Source organism: Scylla paramamosain, chromosome 19, assembly GCF_035594125.1.
Source record: "Scylla paramamosain isolate STU-SP2022 chromosome 19, ASM3559412v1, whole genome shotgun sequence".
Taxonomy (NCBI): Eukaryota; Metazoa; Arthropoda; class Malacostraca; order Decapoda; family Portunidae; genus Scylla; species Scylla paramamosain.
In genome coordinates, this window is record NC_087169.1 from 22729533 (window position 1) to 22748641 (window position 19109).

The 19109-nt window shown below is 45.7% G+C and overlaps 1 protein-coding gene and 1 long non-coding RNA gene across 3 annotated transcripts in view; one reads left to right on the top strand and one right to left on the bottom strand.

The window, feature by feature from the left end:
- Window positions 1-1544: 1544 nt before the first annotated feature.
- On the bottom strand, window positions 1545-8133 carry LOC135109935 (methyl farnesoate epoxidase-like). The gene is made up of 11 exons (XM_064021847.1): window positions 7995-8133; window positions 6314-6407; window positions 5846-6079; window positions 5308-5474; window positions 4782-4907; window positions 4243-4353; window positions 3739-3853; window positions 3074-3254; window positions 2778-2877; window positions 2420-2579; window positions 1545-1823 (listed from the first exon to the last, which is right to left on the bottom strand). The coding sequence occupies exons 2-11, from the start codon at window positions 6387-6389 to the stop codon at window positions 1642-1644; spliced, it is 1452 nt and encodes a 483-aa protein (XP_063877917.1). The 5' UTR covers window positions 6390-6407; window positions 7995-8133; the 3' UTR covers window positions 1545-1641.
- Window positions 8018-19109, top strand: part of LOC135109941 (uncharacterized) — a 50891-nt gene continuing 39799 nt past the window's right edge. The window contains exon 1 of one of the 2 annotated variants that reach the window (XR_010272965.1): window positions 8018-8135. This is a non-coding gene — a long non-coding RNA (uncharacterized LOC135109941). Of the gene's footprint in view, window positions 8136-18069; window positions 18185-19109 lie in introns of those variants that run through there. The other variant, XR_010272964.1, reaches the window with a different exon arrangement.

Here is a 19109-nt window from a genome sequence, read left to right on the forward strand (position 1 = left end):
TTATCCTTCTCATCACCATCCTACACCAGAAATCTTAACCTAATCACACCTACCTAATCTTGTCGCTTAGTATTCCTCGTACTAGCAGCGCCGCCTTCAGATTGAGACTAGCCCCTGCCCGCCAGACACGTGGGCAGGGAACTTGGGAGGCGTAGCACAGATATAAGTAGCCCTTCTTACCCCACTACTCTATATAGGATAAGGGTGAGCAATAGTTGTTTTCCATTTTCTCGCTGAAGGTTCCCTAAATAAAGACTTGGCAAGAATTTTAAGGCGAGTTCTCGTGTCAGTGACCGCGTCTGTGGCTCTCTCTCTCTCTCTCTCTCTCTCTCTCTCTCTCTCTCTCTCTCTCTCTCTGACACACACACATACACACGCAGTTAAATGTTAAGTAAAAATGTTAAATGTTAAATGTTAAATAAAGGTGAAATGAAGTGTTCCATGTCTTAATGTGGTAAAGTGGATAGGGATTTTAATTTTTTTGGGATGATATGAGACGTTTATCGGTCTTTTATAAGAACACAAGACAAAGGAATCTGCAACAAGCCATTAAACTTCCACGTGAGCCGTTTTGCATCGCATTGCCTCGCGGCTCTATGACACTATACTGTACACGTCTCTCCGCGCACTTCACTGTAATCCGCGAACACTAAATAGTCACTAAAACGCTACAGTTTATAGGCATTCAAGTTATCTTTGGCTACACACCTCATCATACTTTCTACGTCTCATACAGCAGTTTCACTCTCACCCTAACACTGATGACACTCTGTCTTGGAAGGAGTGCATTAAAACAGCCACTTGGCAGCCTATACAATTAATTAACTTTTTATCCCCACAAAAGTACAAAAGTACAATAAATAATGGCCACATTTAATTATTATAGAAACCCGTCACAACTTTTCTTCCAAGTCGACTGGTTTTCTTTAATAAAGGCTCGGGGGCCTCCGCTACACCACATCACTAACACTTCATTACCAGCTGGTGTCTTGTGGTGTTCGGTTACTTTCACAGAAGATTATTACTTATCTCGGATTTATGTGTAATAGAATACTGAATCCTTATTGGTATGTTATTCTTTGCATATTATAAGAGTAAATTCTGGGTAAACTTAGGTAGGTAGCGAGAATATGTAGGTGTCGTTATGATAAATATTCTGCTACGCATCCTTTCGTGACGCTCATGTGACGCTTAATTATGAGTAATCACCCATCCAGCCAGCAGTTCTTTCTTTTTTTCCTCACACACACACTCATGATGATGATGATGATGATGATGATAGTAATAGTAAGAGTAATAATAATAATGATAATAATAGCAAAAACAACAACAGTAAAATGAACTCCTACTACTACTACTACTTTTACTACTACTACTACTACTATTACTACACCCACACCAACCATCAATTACCACCACCACCCCTACATCCCATTCTCTACCACTCCTCCTCCTGCTCCTTCTCCTCCTCCTCCTTCTCCTCCTCAAACATACACAAACCCAATAAGGAAAAGAAACAAGAAGAAAAAAAAGAAAAAGAACCATCACCAAAGAGGATTTAATCTCATCTAAAGGAAAATCGAGTCGTTTAGAAAAAGGATCCGTAACTACAAAATTTCCTTCACTTTTCGGACGCGTCACTTATATCCTAGCCTTGGCGAAGACCCTGAAGTCTGGGGGCCCAAGAGTGAATCCTGACTTCCCTTCAGTGTTAGGGACTGGCACGGCAGGATCCAGTGTGAAGTCGAAGTGATGTACAAGGGAGGTGAATACGATAAAGGATGTCATTCTTGCTAAGGATTCTCCGAGGCACGCCCTTCGACCTGTGGAAAGATTTTTTTTTTTTTTTTTTTTTTTTTAAGGACTTGGTGATCTGGTATGTGTAGACGGGTTTGTTTGTTTGTTTGTTTGTTTGTTTGTTTGTTTGTTGTTATTCGTTGTGGAAGGATTTGTCTTCGTGATTTTTACAATGTTTAAGATTTGGTTACAAGTACTGTGGGCTGGATATGTTTAGAGACTTTTGTTTGTTGTTGTTGTTGTTGTTCTTGTTGTTGTTGTTGTTGTTGTGTCATAAAATCCAACGAATCAAGTAGAAAATGAGTCGCTTCACACTACTACTACTACTACTACTACTACTACTACTACTACTACTGCTACAACTACACTCACTCACGTACTTTATTTTTGGTCTACCCCCTAACACACCTTATTCTAATTTACCTTCTACCTAGGCTCCTTATTTCACCCTACCTCCCTTACGTACTTTACTCTCAATGCTCCCTTATTTACGAACCTTACCTTGCACCTACCCTCCTACTTACCTTATTTAAATCTACTTTCTACCTATGTACCTCAGAGTAATCCAACCCTTATTTAACGTACCTATTTCCAAAATCTCTCATTATTTCTCCTTACGTACCTTTGCCGAACGGAATCAGCCGCTCATCTTTCCGTAATGTGCCGTCAGGGTTGAGAAAACGTTCAGGGCGGAAGGTTTCAGGGTCGTTCCAGTATTCAGGGTCCATCATTACACTGTACAGGTTGACCAGTACTATTGTCTCAGCTGGAACCCTGGAGCCCTGGCGTTGTGGGAAGGGTTAGGTGAGGCACTGCACTGGGGAAGCCTATAGGTAATGACACACACACGCACACACACGCAAAGAAAACTCACAACAAAAAAAAAACACGAAAAGCAAAACACGTTACTAGGGAAATAAACACGAAGAATGCTTCCACTAAACACACACACACACACACACACACACACACACACACACCTGTAGAATCGTATCCTTCATGGCCTTGTGCGGAACAGAGATGGGAGCAGCGCCTCGGAACCGGAACACCTCGCTCAGAGTGGCGTCCGTGTAAGGCAACCTGTGGGGAGGCGGAGGTGACCCTGCTGTAAATCCTGCTGTCATCCAGAAGCAAATATTCTTAGGGAATTGTAGTAGTGACAGTAGTAGTAGTAGTAGTAGTAGGACACAGAGATGACTAGCCGGGGTCTCTTGGGAGTTTTATCCAGGTCGTGAATAAAAATGTCCTTGAAAACCCTATTTAAAGATGCACATACTTGCTTCTGTCATCCATGGAGGGAAGGCGAGAACGGCCCACCACCTCGTCCAGCTCCTTCTGCACCTTCGCCATCACCTCAGGATGCAGAGCCATGAGTAGGACGCCGAAGGACACAGTGGCGGATCCTGTTTCTGTCCCCGCTGTGAAGATATCATTGCAGGACGCCGCCAGCTGCTGCTCTGTGGGGAGGCTCACTGTCAGGTCCTTCTAACTCACCATCACAGACTTGTCTCAAAGGAAGGAAGGCTGAAGTCACGTTCCTTAGAGAGGCGCTGGTTAATGTAGAGCCCGATGGAGAGTTTTAAGAGGTTCGGGGGATGTAGCAAGGGTGATGTAGGCAAAATTCTCAGGATCGGTAACAGAAGAGGATCGGATAGAACAATAAATAACGGGTTGAAGGAATTGCTTCTCATACAGAGCGCTAGATGAATGGAATGTACTTAGTAATCAGGTTGTTAGTAGTGAGTCATTAGAAAGCTTTAAAAGATTAGACGATTTTATGGATACGGAAGGTACGTGGAAACTGGCAACCACTTTTCATACAGGGTCTGCCACGTGTAGACATGATGGCTTCCTGCACCAACCCTTGTCTTATGTTATGGGAGAAGGTAAGGGGTCGGTACACAGGTGGCGCCGGGGGTAGGGGAGGCAGGGGAGACTTACCTATAAACGTTGTGTCGGGAGAGTCCTTGTGCTTGTCCATCTCAATTAGGTAGAGATCAATGAAGTCCCTCGGATCGTTGGGGTCCAGCTCTTTCCTGTGCTCGTCTATCGCTTCCTGGGTGAGGGAGAGCGTGGAGTGAATTCACTATACCCAGATGACTGAAGCCCTTGCATTTAACACGCCAGGAAGACAAGAGTGCATTGGCAGGCGAGTCACTTACCATGAATACCCAGCACCTTCACTGCTCGTCTGTCGTATGTTGTTAGTCCACAAAACCTTACATGAAAGACTGACTTCTCGAATGTAACATGACAGGAAAAGAAAGAGGAAAAAATAGAGCTTGGTGAATCAGTTTAAATAAATCACCAACACCCTTTAATGCTCACTTCATAAATTCACTGCTTGTAACTTCCAGCGTGAAATTCTCAGCCCTCACGCCTCACAGGAAGAGAAATACAGGAGCAGAGGGTGAAGTTACAATAAGCCACCCTTTCATTCCTCACCTGGATGAAGTCATTGACGAGGTGGAGCCCATCCTTGACAATATTGAAGCTGTGATCTTTGGGCAGGAGGTGACGCACGAACGGGAAAGACTGCACGATGCCACCGCTGATCTGCAGAAGGAACATAGGAGCTGACTGAGCCGCCCTGAGAACTCTGAGCCAGCGAAGAGTTTCAGAATACTAGCCATTTTAATAAGTTACACGGATCTTTAAAGGTGTTTTTACGGTTGTATAGACAGATTAACAATATTTCTACAGTATTAACTGGAGAAACACTCTTGAGAACCCGGCTCATCGTCTCTATGCCCTTTGAAAGTAGTCGTGGTGAAAAGCAGAGGGTTTCAGAGTAAGGGACCTTTAACTTAACACTTTCCCTGAGATTCTCGTGTTTATCCCTCGTGACTAAACCACTGAGACGTTACACTGGCTAGAAATTTCTAAATCTATTCCTCCCTTGTCGATACTTTTAAAAATTTCACTCCTATTACTGTCAACTGGGGTAAGCGACCTTTAGGGAGAACCGGGCAGCGTGCACTCACATCCCCGGCACGGAAGACAGCGTTGAGACGCACCACCAGATCCCACAGCCTGTCATCGCTCCTTTCCAGCCTCGTGCCGCCCATCACAGCCCACAGGATGATCAGGTTGGACACGCCTAGCATCTCCTGTGTGGGGAAGTGAAATTAGACACATCAGCAATGAGTAATGGGTCAAATAAATAATAAGACAGGAAGTACAGCAAAAAAAATAGTGGAAAAACTGAATTAGACACATGCATCAATAGTGACTGTAACAGGAACGTAACAAAAACAAAAGTACAAAAATAGAGATGTAGCCATTATTTTTTGTTTGTGTTTTTGGTCAATAAACTACTACTACTACTACTACTACTACTACTACTACTATTCTAATTTTTTATTGTGTTTCATATCAATAAACAACAACAACAACAACAACAACAAACTACTACTACTACTACTATTACCACCACTACTACTACTACTACCACTACTACTACTGTCCTCCCCTGCCGCTCCACCCTCTTCTCTCCTTCAGCACACTTACCCAGAGCGTGATGCTGCCCTCTGCCTTTCGTATCTCCTGCAGAAGCGCCCTGGTCTCCTCATGCACTACAGTTTCGTGGGACCTCTTTGCGAAGCCCAAGTTTCGAAACTGATGAAGAGCAAACCTTCGCTGTTCCTTCCACAAGTCACCCTCCACGAACATGATGCCTGAGAGAGAGAGAGAGAGAGAGGGAGAGAGGGTAGTTATTCTGTCTCTCTGTCTGTCTGTCTGTCTGTCTCTCTCATATAGATGGGCAGACAGACATACATGGAGGTGGATGGATAGATAGATAAATAGACATGTAGATAGATAGGTGGATAGGTAAATAGATAGTTAAACATATAGATAGATGTACGGTTAACTTACAACAAATTTGTACGTTATGTAACACACACACACACACACACACACACACACACACACATACTGGCACGTTGGTGGGCTTTCTCTCTCTCTCTCTCTCTCTCTCTACGCCAGTGTCCCTCTTGCATAAAAAAAATCACTGAACTTAGAAAAAAAAAAAAAAAAAAGACCGCACCTCTCTGTCCGCCAAACACGATCTTGAAGAAGACGTTCTCAGGGCGGCCGTTCAAATCATCATTCAGCAGCGCCTCCTTCACCGCCTCCCACCCGTTCACTATCACGCAGGGCTGAGTTCCCAGGTACAGCCCCACCACAGGCCCGTAGGTAGAGGACAGGTTCCACAGCTGCTTGTGCGGCAGTTGTTGCTCCATAAACGGCAGGAACCCGACCAGTGGCAGCCGTGGGGGACCTGACGGCGACGCAGAAGGAGGAAGAGTGTTAGGTAAGTAGTCTTCATGTACCCTTTGATGCTGTGACTTTTCCTTAATTAAACAAAAGATAAACAGCTAAACAAACCAAAAATATCATCCATCTCTTCACTATCAGAGGCAAGAACAACAAAAAAGAAAAAAAGAAAAAACTCATGCTGTCACTCGGCTCTGACACAGCAGCCACTCACGTCCACCTGGCCACTCTGCCTCACCTGGGGGAAAGCCACGGGGTTTGCGGCAAGCCAGGTACAGGATGGCCACCACCACCATCACCACCGCCAGCCACATCTTGCCTGTCTCTGCTGTCTGGGGAAGGATAGAGAGTGACTGCAGAGGCGTTGTACTGAGCTTATCTTGATTTAAAGTAGTCCCCTCTCTCTCTCTCTCTCTCTCTCTCTCTCTCTCTCTCTCTCTCTCTCTCTCTCAGAACCAGTGATTGATAATGGTGACTTGCATTTCCTCCAGAGAGAGAGAGAGAGAGAGAGAGAGAGAGAGAGAGAGAGAGAGAGAGAGAGAGAGAGAGAGAGAGAGAATTATACAATCACACTCCCCCTCCCGCTCCTCGTCACCCTCCCTCACTTCTAGCCCTTCCTATCTCCTCCTCCTCCTCCTCGCGTCTTCTTCTTCCTCATACGTGGCTGAATAAAGACTGGTGAACAAAATTATGCTTTAAGAGAGCAATAAAGTCATGAACACCAATAGTCTCTCTCTCTCTCTCTCTCTCTCTCTGACCCTGAGTTCCCACGCGTCATTGTTACGCGTCAGACGCTCGCCCACTACGCCACGTCCTTGAATCTCAGAGCAAAACATTCTTTAAAACATTCTGTTCCTTAAAACGAGCTTCTTGAGAGTGCGTGTCGGGAGTCGCACTATAGACAGATGTATGGACACCAAGTAAAATGTAATAGTGTGTGTGTGTGTGTGTGTGTGTGTGTGTGTGTGTGTGCCGTGCGAGGTGCGGCTATGGCCGTGCGTTGCCGTCCAATGACCCTCAGCTCACAGCGGCGTTGCCGCGCACCACAGCAAGGCTGTCTCACGAGGCTCTCCGCTGCGCTGGTTGACGAGCCTGCCGGTGTCCTGCAGCAGGTAGCTGAAGGCAGGGCTCAACACCCCGCTTGTCTCCACGGCAAGAGGCGTGAATTCATAGCGCAGGGCGAGGGCCGCGCAACACTGGCGTTCACGTTCCCCGACCGTTCGGGCGGCTGCGCCAGCGGCAGAGGCACAGTCAAGGACGTGTGTGCTGGCGTATGTGTTGACGCATTTGGCGTCCGAAATCAGCATTCTGCATCGCCTGAAGGGGAAGACTGTGATGCCGTCTAGCCGGTGTCCATCACCTCGTCCAAACCTCGCGGCTGGAGGTGAGCTAACAAACCAGCTGCAGCCAGGCCCGGTAAACCAAGTCACTGAGGGCCGCGTGGCGGGGCAGCCGTCTGGGGGTGCGGGGGCAGGAGAGGCTGTGGTGGCGTCCGTCATGGCCCCACAGCAGCAGCGATGAGGTTGCTGGGCGCGAGTGCCAAGCCTTACTTAATGTGACGCCGATACAGACAGCTGTGTGTGCGTGTGTGTGTGTGTGTTGGCTTTGATATGAGCACGAGAGAGATACAATAGACAAGAAATGCAGGGTTCAGAGTGTAGTTGTATATAGAATCAAACTAAGTCTTAATGAAAACAAATTGGCAAAGAGTGCATTAAAAATATAGACTTTGATAATTCCTCCCTTTGTAACCTTCCCTTCTACCGTCCACTTAATGTTTCTTACTTAACATCACGTACTGACGCACACACACACAATGAAAGCAACTAACACAACATACAAACCTAACACAAGTAGACCAAGCACCACCACCACACTTACCTAAGCATTTTGTAACTACACACATCCTTCCCACTTACCTAACTTCAGAAACAATCAGCGAGCGAGGAACGCGCAGCAAACCACCTCGGGGAACGCCTCTGCACTAGTGAGTCTGGGCACTGGTGGGGGGTGACGGGAGAGTGTCTGAGTGCCTACGTAACACACGAGGCAGGAAGAAGGTAGGTTACTTGCTATCATTTTTAGTACCCTTTTCCTCACTTACATCACACGGCCTTTGTGGTTATGCAAGGACATTCACTCTCATTGCACAGAGCCATGTGAAGCACCTCCACTACATTCCAGAGGTTCGATATAGTTGAAGTCACACACTGGTTTTTAATTGTGTTTATTTCTATTATGATAGTGAGAAATTAAGGAGGTTTCTACAAGATTTATAGGAAAAACACTCTTGAGAACCCGGTTAACCATCTCTGTGGCCTTTGGAAGTTTATGAGTACCAGCCATCAACTTTCTCTCACTAGGTTCATTCATGTATGCTTCTCCAGGCTGCAAATGAACCTCCCAGCTTCTCACACACCCTGAGTCACGCGCTTGTGTTTACTGCGATCTGCCATATAAGTCACTTCAGTGCTAAGACGGATACCAGAGAGAGAGAGAGAGAGAGAGAGAGAGAGAGAGAGAGAGAGATTTGTTCCTGGTTGCTTCAGTCATCACGATAAGCAGATCACCTCGACAACATTCAGATGACAAAATTAATGAAAGCTGCATGGCGTTATCAAGTCCATTTTTTTTTCTTTTTGCGCGTTTTCGTGATCACATTAATAGTTTAACGAGTATTCTACGTCATGAGTGCGGAAAACAGACCCCACATGAACCAGTACCACGTCTGAATTATCTCTTTTTTTCTTTCTTTTTTATTCAGCTGATCTAAAACGTGTATCACCTAAACATACATCAAGAGTTCTGTCTGTGTTGTGTTTTGTCAGCACATTGCCTTGGCGTGTAGTCAGTGAACGGATACTCACTTCATCATTAGATACGAATTTACCAGATTTCCATTTATTTTATTTATTTTTTTTCCCAGTGTGTTGGCTCCCTACTCGTCCCATTACGCTCTCGTCTTCCTGGCAAAACTGTGGAGGAAGAGCTGAAGAAAGGAAGATATATAGGTCACACGCATCTCCTTAGCCTTCCTTCTCACTCACACCCTAGTCTTCTCATTACGCTTTCGTCTTACTCTGTGTCAAAACTGTGGAGAGAAAGAGAAATGCATGGATGAATGGCTGGGTGGGGGTGGGCTGGACACAGTGAAGGGTAAGACGCATACAAATTCATATATAGTTTTCCTCTTGCTCTTTTTTTTTCGTCCCAAAACACCTTATCATAACTTGTCCTGTCTACTACACCTGAGATTTGCCCCCGGTTGTTTTGAGTGTGATAAGAAACGAAGGAGGAGGCGAGATAAGAGCAGTGCATCGAATAACCTTGATAATACGTGTCTTGGGATGAAAATCTTGATTTTATTATCCTTGTAACATTTTAGTACTTGGCAAGGAGACAGGCGTGTGTTCTGAAACGCCTTTGCTCTCTCACTTCGATCACCTCCTAAGGCCACAGATGAGATTAGCCGTATTCTCAAGAATGTTTATTCAACAAAAACATGAACAATATAATACAAATTACTGAACATGACAAACGACACATACAAAATTATGGAAAAAGAGAGTGTATGTGTGTGTGTATGTCTGTGTGAAGAAAGGAGTAGTAAGATGTATTGAGAAGATGTGTAATACATGTGTAAAAGAGCGTGCATAGAATGTGACAAGTAAGAGAAATGTATAAAGTGATGAAAAAGAGATGAAAGACAAGAGCGTGTGCAGTAGAGAGAGTGAAAACGGAAGGGTGAAAAATTAACAGAAAACGGAGTGCTAGGAGCGGTGACTTGTGTCCCGCTACAGTATCACCTCGCTGTATCCCCCGCACCTCACACGCCTCCCTCCTGCACTTCCTGCGTCCTGCCGTCTATGCCAACCATAAGTCATCTGCCTGGAGCTGGAGTCCAGGCAGCATGCCCTTCCTGCCACGCTCTAGCAAGACAGTGGCGCACCGCGGGACGAGGGGACTGCTACCCGTGTGGCGCTGGCAGCCCGGTGGTGCTAAGGCCGCGCGTCCGCCCAGCCAGTGTTAGGCACGCTTCTTGTCACGCCTGACGCTGACGCAACCACTCTGAAAAGTAGAAGTAATATAAGTAACTCAATAATGGAAATAATGCAAAACTTAAGGGAATTTTTATCAAACCGGAAAACCACGGCTAGCAAAAATTTCCTTAACTGCCGCACGTTGGCCATGGATACGACTCCATGTTCACCAGCCCACCACGGTGAGGTCTGCGACAACGGGGCTGGGGCGCGGGGACCAGCCAGCTAGTACACTGAAGCCCTGTCAGCCATGCTAGCCTGTGGAATTACACAAGGAGCAACCTCTGAACACTGCCAGCCGTGCTCACCTGTGGAACCATCCAGACTGCAGGCTGTAAGGCTGCCAGCAGTATTAACCAGTGGCGTATCGTCCAGGCTGCAAGGCTGAGCTGAGCCAGCCAGGCTAACCTGTTGCAGTGAACCCCAATATCACTGAACACCAGAACGAGCTGAGGGAAGCTCGTGGCAGTACTTTGCGCCTCTCCGGGTTGTTATCCCGGAGATATTTGTCCCGTCCCTGAAGGGAACAGTATGAGCCAGTGTGGCCAGTGCATCGGAAGAGAGAGAGAGAGAGAGAGAGGAAAGGTGGCGAGTGCCAGCGGCCGGCAGCACACAGGCTGCCGGAACAAGCTGAGGGAGAAAAAAAGTTACTAGCAATTAAAATTTTAGCAATAATCATGTAGTCCTACACACCTCACGCCCTGGGAGGCGCGCCCAGGGCCTCACCTTTCCTGGACCTCCATTATGCAACACATCACCTTACCATCACCATCACAACGCTTACCATTACCTTCATCACTGCATCACACCTCTCACCTTTTCTGGACCTCCTTAATGCAACACATCACCTTTACCATCACCATCGTAAACAATACCCTCGTAACCTTTACCATTACCTTCATAACCTTTACCATTACCTTCATTACCATTACCATCATAACCATTACCATCATAACGTTTCCCATTACCATCATAACCTTTACCATTACCTTCATAACCTTTACCATTACCTTCATTACCATTACCATCATAACCTTTACCATTACCATCATAACCTTTACCATTACCTTCATTACCATTACCATCATAACCTTTACCATTACCTTCATTACCATTACCATCATAACCTTTACCATTACCATCATTACCATTACCATCGTAACCTTTACCATTACCATCATAACCTTTACCATTACCTTCATTACCATTACCATCATAACCTTTACCATTACCATCATAACTTTTCCCATTACCATCATAATCTTTACCATTACCTTCATTACCATTACCATCATAACCTTTACCATTACCATCATAACCTTTACCATTACCATCATAACCTTTACCATTACCATCATAACCTTTACCATTACCATCATAACCTTTACCATTACCATCATAACCTTCACCATTACCATCATAACCTTTACCATTACCATCGTAACCTTTACCATTACTATCATAACATTTACCATTACCATCATAACCTTTACCATTACCATCATAACCTTTACCATTACCATCATAGTTTTCACCATTATCATCACAACTCACCGCTCCTCATCTGCAGCAACTTACGTTCAAGGGACTTTGCACATCTGTAGCTCAAGGACTCACCATACCAAAGACTCACCATACCCAGGACTCACCATACCAAAGACTCACCATACCTAGGACTTACCATACCAGACTCACTATACCTAGAACTTACCATACCTAGGACTTACCATACCAGACTCACCATATCTAGAACTTACCATACCAGACTCACTATACCTAGGACTTACCATACCAGACTCACTATACCTAGGACTTACCATACCAGACTCACCATACCTAGGACTTACCATACCAGACTCACCATACCAAAGACTCACCATACCAAAGACTCACCATACCTAGGACTTATCATACCAGACTCACCATACCTAGGACTTACCATACCAGACTCACCATTCCTAGGACTTACCATACCAAAGACTTACTATACCTAGGACTTACCATACCAGACTCACCATACCTAGAACTTACCATACCAAAAACTCACCATACCTAGGACTTACCATACCAGACTCACCATATCTAGAACTTACCATACCAAAAACTCACCATACCTAGGACTTACCATACCAGACTCACCATACCTAGAACTTACCATACCAAAGACTCACCATTCCTAGGACTTACCATACCAGACTCACCATACCTAGAACTTACCATACCAAAGACTCATCATACCTAGGACTTACCATACCAGACTCACCATACCTAGGACTCACCATACCAGACTCACCATACCTCGACCATACCAGACTCACCATACCTAGAAATTACCATACCAGACTCACCATACCTCGACCATACCAGACTCACCATACCTAGAAATTACCATACCAGACTCACCATACCTCGACCATACCAGACTCACCATACCTAGGACTCACCATACCAGACTCACCATACCAGACTCACCATACCAGGGATTACAGCAACTCACAGCTTCCTCCTGCCAGCTGAAGACCGCACGGCAGCAGCTCACCCACCAGGGACACGGCAGCAGCTCACCCACCAGGAACACGGCAGCAGCTCACTCACCAGGAACACGGCAGCATCTCACCCACCAGGGACACGGCAGCAGCTCACCCACCAGGAACACGGCAGCAGCTCACCCACCAGGAACACGGCAGCAGCTCACCCACCAGGAACACGGCAGCAGCTCACCCACCAGGAACACGGCAGCAGCTCACCCACCAGGAACACGGCAGCAGCTCACCCACCAGGAACACGGCAGCATCTCACCCACCAGGAACACGGCAGCATCTCATCCACCAGGAACACGGCAGCATCTCACCCACCAGGAACACGGCAGCATCTCACCCACCAGGAACACGGCAGCAGCTCACCCACCAGGAACACGGCAGCAGCTCACTCACCAGGAACACGGCAGCAGCTCACCCACCAGGAACACGGCAGCATCTCACCCACCAGGAACACGGCAGCAGCTCACTCACCAGGAACACGGCAGCAGCTCACCCACCAGGAACACGGCAGCATCTCACCCACCAGGAACACGGCAGCATCTCATCCACCAGGAACACGGCAGCATCTCACCCACCAGGAACACGGCAGCAGCTCACCCACCAGGAACACGGCAGCAGCTCACTCACCAGGAACACGGCAGCAGCTCACCCACCAGGAACACGGCAGCATCTCACCCACCAGGAACACGGCAGCAGCTCACTCACCAGGAACACGGCAGCAGCTCACCCACCAGGAACACGGCAGCAGCTCACCCACCAGGAACACGGCAGCAGCTCACCCACCAGGAACACGGCAGCAGCTAACTCACCAGGAACACGGCAGCAGCTCACCCCCCAGGAACACGGCAGCATCTCACCCACCTGGAACACGGCAGCATCTCATCCACCAGGAACACGGCAGCATCTCACCCACCAGGAACACGGCAGCATCTCACCCACCTGGAACACGGCAGCATCTCACCCACCAGGAACACGGCAGCATCTCACCCACCTGGAACACGGCAGCATCTCATCCACCAGGAACACGGCAGCATCTCACCCACCAGGAACACGGCAGCAGCTCACCCACCAGGAACACGGCAGCATCTCACCCACCAGGAACACGGCAGCAGCTCACCCACCAGGAACACGGCAGCATCTCACCCACCAGGAACACGGCAGCAGCTCACCCACCAGGAACACGGCAGCATCTCACCCACCAGGAACACGGCAGCAGCTCACCCACCAGGAACACGGCAGCAGCTCACTCACCAGGAACACGGCAGCAGCTCACTCACCAGGAACACGGCAGCATCTCACCCACCAGGAACACGGCAGCAGCTCACCCACCAGGGACACGGCAGCAGCTCACCCACCAGGGACACGGCAGCAGCTCACCCACCAGGGACACGGCAGCAGCTCACCCACCAGGAACACGGCAGCAGCTCACCCACCAGGAACACGGCAGCAGCTCACCCACCAGGGACACGGCAGCAGCTCACCCACCAGGGACACGGCAACATCTCACCCACCAAGAAGTCTGGAATGTAAGAACTCCCCCCCTGGTTAACCTGCAAAAGACTGTTAGCGTGACTCACCCTGGCCAGGACCACCACTGCACGTCACCCACCACTGCCTCCTCGCCTTGCCTCGCCACGGACTGCCCCGCCACGACTCAGCCTGCCAAAGGCTGGGTTAGCGTGACTCACCCCACCCAGGACTCCGCCACTGCGCCTCGCCCGCCGCGGACTCCAGTCCCGGGCGTCATCTGTCTACAACCTTTCATGTGTTCTGCAATCAAAGGTCAAATCACCACACACGTAACCACCACCATGTATAAGTCAGATCATATTGCATCATAGTTACCACTGAAGACTTGCAACCGCCAATCTTCACATCTGCGTCTCTTCTAGTCTGCCATCATGCAGAACTCTTGACCCGAAAAGACGGCCGCCGCGAAAGACAACAACGGTTCGTTCCGCGCACGACCCACCTGTGCTACACCAAACCTTTGCACCTTGGGTGCGATGGGGAGCTCCAGCGATGGGTTGCTCCCACGCTGTCCCGCGCTGTCCCGCGATGGCTTGAAAAGGGGTACTTACCTGGGGAGGAAAGGCGCCACACTAGCGTCACACACAATGGTCATGTCCATCCGAGAATTACTCTAAACTGTTTCTCTTGAAGTTGTACATTGTCACTGTATTGCATCGTAAACTCGTGCATCCCCTGTCTGGGATGCACGTCTGACTCACTATCCTGAACCATCTGCTGCCAACACATACCACACCAGAAGAGATGAAGGAGCCTTGGAAGTTTGTACCAACGCCTGCAAGGAACATAAAATGGTCTTAGAGGATTATAATCACAATTATCTCAATCAAGCACTCAGGTTTTGGGAATGAGTAAGGTTAAGTTGGAATAAGTTGTGGTCTAGTCTAGTTTAGTTTAGTTTAGGCTAAATGACGTACCTTAATCTTACTCATCCCAAAAACACGCTAGGGTGTTTAATTTTTATCTATATTTTAAACGCTGTAATCACCAAGTTCGAGGCATCCGGCAGTTGTCCAGTTTTCAATGTACCACTAAGAGACTAAAAACTCCCCACTTGCTTCCTGCCAACCAGCCCTTGACGGCACCAGGCGGCACTGGACTGGGGCACGGGCCTCGACGCACTCAGAACACCTGCTCGCGTCACCACAAACAGGGGCCCACCAGCTAAGTCCTAGAAGCAGGGGGTGACCGTCTAATGTCCAATAATGCCTCGTTGTACAGAAATTAGATGTATTATTATTAGTAGTAATAGTAGTAGTAGTAAGTAGTTAGGCAAATATACAAGTTTAATTACACTAACTGGGCAGTGTTACAGAAGCCATAAGAAATAAGAACGACCATTTCAGCCCCAAAGAACAGGAGAGCCGACCATTTCAGCCCCAAAGAGCAGGAGAGCCGACCATTTCAGCCCCAAAGAGCAGGAGAGCCGACCATTTCAGCCCCAAAGAGCAGGAGAGCCGACCATTTCAGCCCCAAAGAGCAAGCGTCATCCATATCGGCCCGCCCAGAGAATAGTCGACTGTTTAAATTCCAAAGTGAATGTCCGAAAACAAGTTACGTTTTACACTGGTTAGATGCATGACTTTCTTAAGTACCTAGTAGTGTATATATGTGTGTATGTATATATGTATGTAACTAGGTAAGTAAATAATATGATGACTATATGTATACATGTAGTTAGGTTGGCAAGTCTAACGAAAGTACTGCACAACGTAAGTGGACAGTCGAACAGCCCCAGAAAGTAGCAGGATGGACCAGAAACAGCCCCAAAAAATTAGGGACACCATCAGAACCCTTACAAATTAGGGACAGGCCACCAGAACCCTTACAAATTAGGGACAGGCCACCAGAACCCTTATAAATTAGGGACAGGCCACCAGAACCCTTACAAATTAGGGACAGGCCACCAGAACCCTTACAAATTAGGGACAGGCCACCAGAACCCTTACAAATTAGGGACAGGCCACCAGAACCCTTACAAATTAGGGACAGGCCACCAGAACCCTTACAAATTAGGGACAGGCCACCAGAACCCTTACAAATTAGGGACAGGCCACCAGAACCCTTACAAATTAGGGACAGGCCACCAGAACCCTTATAAATTAGGGACAGGCCACCAGAACCCTTATAAATTAGGGACAGACCACCAGAACCCTTATAAATTAGGGACAGACCACCAGAACCCTTATAAATTAGGGACAGACCACCAGAACCCTTACAAATTAGGGACAGGCCACCAGAACCCTTATAAATTAGGGACAGGCCACCAGAACCCTTACAAATTAGGGACAGGCCACCAGAACCCTTACAAATTAGGGACAGGCCACCAGAACCCTTATAAATTAGGGACAGGCCACCAGAACCCTTATAAATTAGGGACAGACCACCAGAACCCTTATAAATTAGGGACAGACCACCAGAACCCTTATAAATTAGGGACAGACCACCAGAACCCTTACAAATTAGGGACAGGCCACCAGAACCCTTACAAATTAGGGACAGGCCACCAGAACCCTTACAAATTAGGGACAGGCCACCAGAACCCTTACAAATTAGGGACAGGCCACCAGAACCCTTACAAATTAGGGACAGGCCACCAGAACCCTTATAAATTAGGGACAGGCCACCAGAACCCTTATAAATTAGGGACAGGCCACCAGAACCATCAAAAGCCACAAGGGGTCGAGTTGCCACAGTAAATCAGGAAAGGACACCAAAGGATTAACACACCTTAAATAAATAAATAAATAAATAAATAAATAAATAGTAGAGTGAGAGAAGGATTAAATTATGCAGAGGACTTGATGAATTTGTAGGATGCGTAGGATTGAAGGGCACTTTTTAACCCGTGTCACTTTTGAGTCGTGGCCCTTTAAATCTTGGCCCTTTAAATGGTGTCCCTTTAAATGGTGTCCCTTTAAATCCTGGTCCTTTAAATTCCGCCTCTTTAAATTGTATCCCTTTAAATTGTATCCCTTTAAATCATATCCCTTTAAATCGTGGCCTTTTAAACTCCGTCCCTTTAAATCCTGGCTCTTTAAATTCCAGTATCTCTTCATATTATAACTATTTCAGCAACTAAGACGTTCTCTTCACTTCATCCACCACTTGTACACCTGCCACACACACCTGCAGGCACACACACCACTTGCAACACGTAAATTACAGCAAGAAAGGCCTGTGCACTTCACACCTGTGTCCGTTACCTGTGAGAAAATATTGAAATTTGAAATATTGCCCTGATTTATGAACTTACCACTTCACACTCGGCACTATTTCACTTATCCAGTGATTGGGCACTCCCTAGGCTGCACTTTCTAATTCACAAAAGTTCTGTGTGGCTAAGGAGTGAAGAAATATTTGTAGATAAAAAAAATGAGCTTACCTGAACGGTGCCGTGATGTTGCTGAAAGTGGCGCCAAATCTGGTGTTATTTTCCATCTCACTTCTCTTTATATAAAAATATTAGTGAAGTGGTGATTGTGAAGATTTATCTACATGATATTAAGTGAAAAATTATTTTGTGTTTAAATCTTTCTTTATTTGTTCCTGTAACTCTAAGATGTGAGGGGTGAAAATAACTTTTATCGTAATCTTCACTTTTGTACTCAGTTAAAAATAGTTGGTGAGATAAATATATAAAGAATGATATTACAATGAATCGTGAAGTTTTATTACTTTACTACCTTTATTCATTCGTTCTAACAAATCAAAGATGTTAATGGTGAAAATAACTTTTAAATAAACTTATTGTAATTTCCATTATTACTTTGTGATCAAAGCAATGAACGATAGAAATACGCAAAGAAAATACACCAGACAATTATCTAGTGCAATTCACTAACTACCCTTATTTCCTTAGTAATATGACAACAACAACCTTATCATCATCATCATTAGCCACTACAACAATCACCTGACGGATCTGACCTCTGTGTTTTTCAATGTTTTCACCCCTTCTCTCATCATTGCTGGCCCTGACACGCCCCCACCACCCCTGTGAGTACTGCAGACGGTAATTCAATATCATATCAATTTATTTATCTAAATTTTTCGTAGCTGTCACCTGCTTTGTTTGTTTGTTTGTGTGTTTGTTTTTTCCTTGGGGATTTAAACTAGCAGTGGAGTCAGTTAAAAACTTGCATAGGCCTATAATTTTATTTGACTCCCTTATTTTATTTGTTCTGTGGCTTAGAGTGTTCATAAACCTTTTTCTCATGTAGTCTGGCCAAGAGTCTTCATACGGTTCTTGTTTTATTTTATTTTATTTATTTACGATATGTTCAGTAGTTTGTATATGCCTATTTATTTACTTTTTTGTTTGTTCTGGTCAAAAGTTTGTATAGGCCTCCTTTTTTTTTTTTTTTATCTAGTCTGTGGTTAATAATCTTCATAGACTTTTTTTTTTTTACTTACGGTGTGGTCAGTAGTTTAAATTGGTCTATGTTTTTTTTTTTTTTGTCTAATCGTCAGAAATTTGTATAGGCCTTCATTTTTTTTATATCTAATTTGTAATCAATTTTTCATAAGCCTCTTTTGTTTATTTACGACGTGGTCAGTAGTGTGTATAGGTATTTCATTTTTATTTATTTATTTATTTATTTATTTTATATTTAGGCCGTGAAATATTTAGGCTCTAGTATTTTTTCAGACTCCCAATATTTCATCCAGGTCTTATAAGCACAATAATCTTTAAAACTATTTATTTATCAATTTATTTATTCATTTATTTATTTATTTATTTATTTATTCATTTATTTTTGTATTTAGGCTATGAAATGTTTAGGCTCATTTTTTTATTATTATTATTATTATTATTATTATTATTTGAGGCCACTTTCATATACAATAATCTTTAAAAGTAATTTTTCTCATGTATTTTTTGTATGTCTGTCATTTCAACAAGTAAGGGAGTCTAAGGTCA